This window comes from Octopus bimaculoides, chromosome 11 (genome assembly GCF_001194135.2).
Source record: "Octopus bimaculoides isolate UCB-OBI-ISO-001 chromosome 11, ASM119413v2, whole genome shotgun sequence".
In the NCBI taxonomy this organism is placed as follows: Eukaryota; Metazoa; Mollusca; class Cephalopoda; order Octopoda; family Octopodidae; genus Octopus; species Octopus bimaculoides.
In genome coordinates this window covers 34,760,814-34,762,258 of record NC_068991.1, presented here as the reverse complement: position 1 = coordinate 34,762,258, position 1,445 = coordinate 34,760,814, and the positions used below count along the sequence as shown (strand labels likewise).

The following is a 1,445-nucleotide window of genomic DNA, read 5'->3' as shown; positions in this document are numbered from 1 at the left end:
GTCCTTATGATGCCCCCTTCATCTATGTCCTGTGGCTAATAAAAGACATCATTACCATTATTTTTATTGTTGCTATTGTTGTTTAGTGGTTGGTTTATTTTTCTGGTAATCCTTCCTAATATGATTGCTTACAATACAACCAATTTTAATACGTTTGTAGAAGTGTGGTAGTATGATTATTACCTATAGGTCTTTTGAAGTTACTTTAACAATTTCGTCATGAAAGTTAAAACAAAAGTGTTGCTATTAAAAAGGTTAAATCTTTTAATAAAAATATAACAATGAAATATTAAAAAATATTTACATAATTGTTCCCCTTACTTAAGTTACCCAAATCTATTTTTGTATTTATTTAGGATTGTTTATTTTCATTATTAATCCTGCAGATATATATGTATATATATACTTGAAACCAAACATATCCAAATTAAAATCGATTCTTTAAAACAATTTTTTGCTTGCGTATGACAAAATTTTGGAATAACAAAAATTTGGGAACAGCGAGGATTTAGAGCAGCACTCAGGAAAAGGTCACTCTGTTTCAACTATTTATACACAAGGGACATCACTCTTAAAGTTGTAGTTTCAATATTTAACAGCTTAATTCACACACTTAAGGGATTAAAATTTCGTATTTGTTTCACACACGTACACTCAAATTTGGCGATGAACTTTTTCGTAGTTTTACGTTTTTTATGAACGTTTGTGTGTCTATATACATGTCTGAGTTTTAGTACTTTTTCTAAATTAGAAACCAAGCCAAATGACGCGCTAGAGCATTAGTCTTTAGGAACTCCCAATAATACTTGACTCGGATCGTGGTGATCCATCCAATTCATGTCGGTATGGAAAAAGATGATGATGATGTCGGCATGGAAAAATGATGATGATGATGGTAGTGGTGGTGGTGTTGGTGGCCTATTAATAACATCTTATTTATGTGTTTGTTTAGGTTTGTCCTTTTTTTTTTACATTTGTGCGAGTGTTTTTTTTTTTTCTATATTTGCATGTGCCTACCTTTTTATTGGTTTTCGCTTATTTATATATATATATTTTTTCTTCATGCAACAATTTCATACGTATTAATAGTTACGGCATTTAAATCGACGAGCTGGCATAATCGTTAGCACGCCGGGCAAATTGCTTCGCAGTATTTCGTCTTTACGTTCTGAGTTCAACTTCTATCGAGGTGGACTTCGTCTTTTATCCTTTCGGGGTCGATAAAATAAGTACCCATTGAGCACTGGGATCGGTTAATGTTTACAATATTACCCGTAAAAAAAAAAAATAGTGCAACGGGTGTAAAAAAAAAATGTGTAGGAAACTAATATGCAAACAAAAATGCGCGGAAAGCAGCAGTGGGGTGGGGAGAGGACTTCGGAAAATTCACAATTTCCTTATAACTTTTAAGAAAATATTTTTTATTTTTAATGAAATTTTATATA

At 31.7% G+C, this 1,445-nt stretch overlaps 1 protein-coding gene across 3 annotated transcripts in view; it reads left to right on the top strand.

Moving 5' to 3' along the window:
* The first annotated feature begins 608 nt into the window (after window positions 1–608).
* LOC106881010 (ubiquitin thioesterase OTUB1) overlaps window positions 609–1,445 on the top strand; it is a 192,752-nt gene continuing 191,915 nt past the window's right edge. The window contains exon 1 of one of the 3 annotated variants that reach the window (XR_008265168.1): window positions 609–952. Coding sequence is in view for 2 of the 3 variants with exons in the window: in XM_052971694.1 (XP_052827654.1) it covers window positions 838–952 (115 nt within the window). In the remaining variant the exon portion in view is untranslated. The remainder of the gene's footprint in view (window positions 953–1,445) is intronic. The other 2 variants (XM_052971694.1, XM_052971692.1) reach the window with 2 other exon arrangements.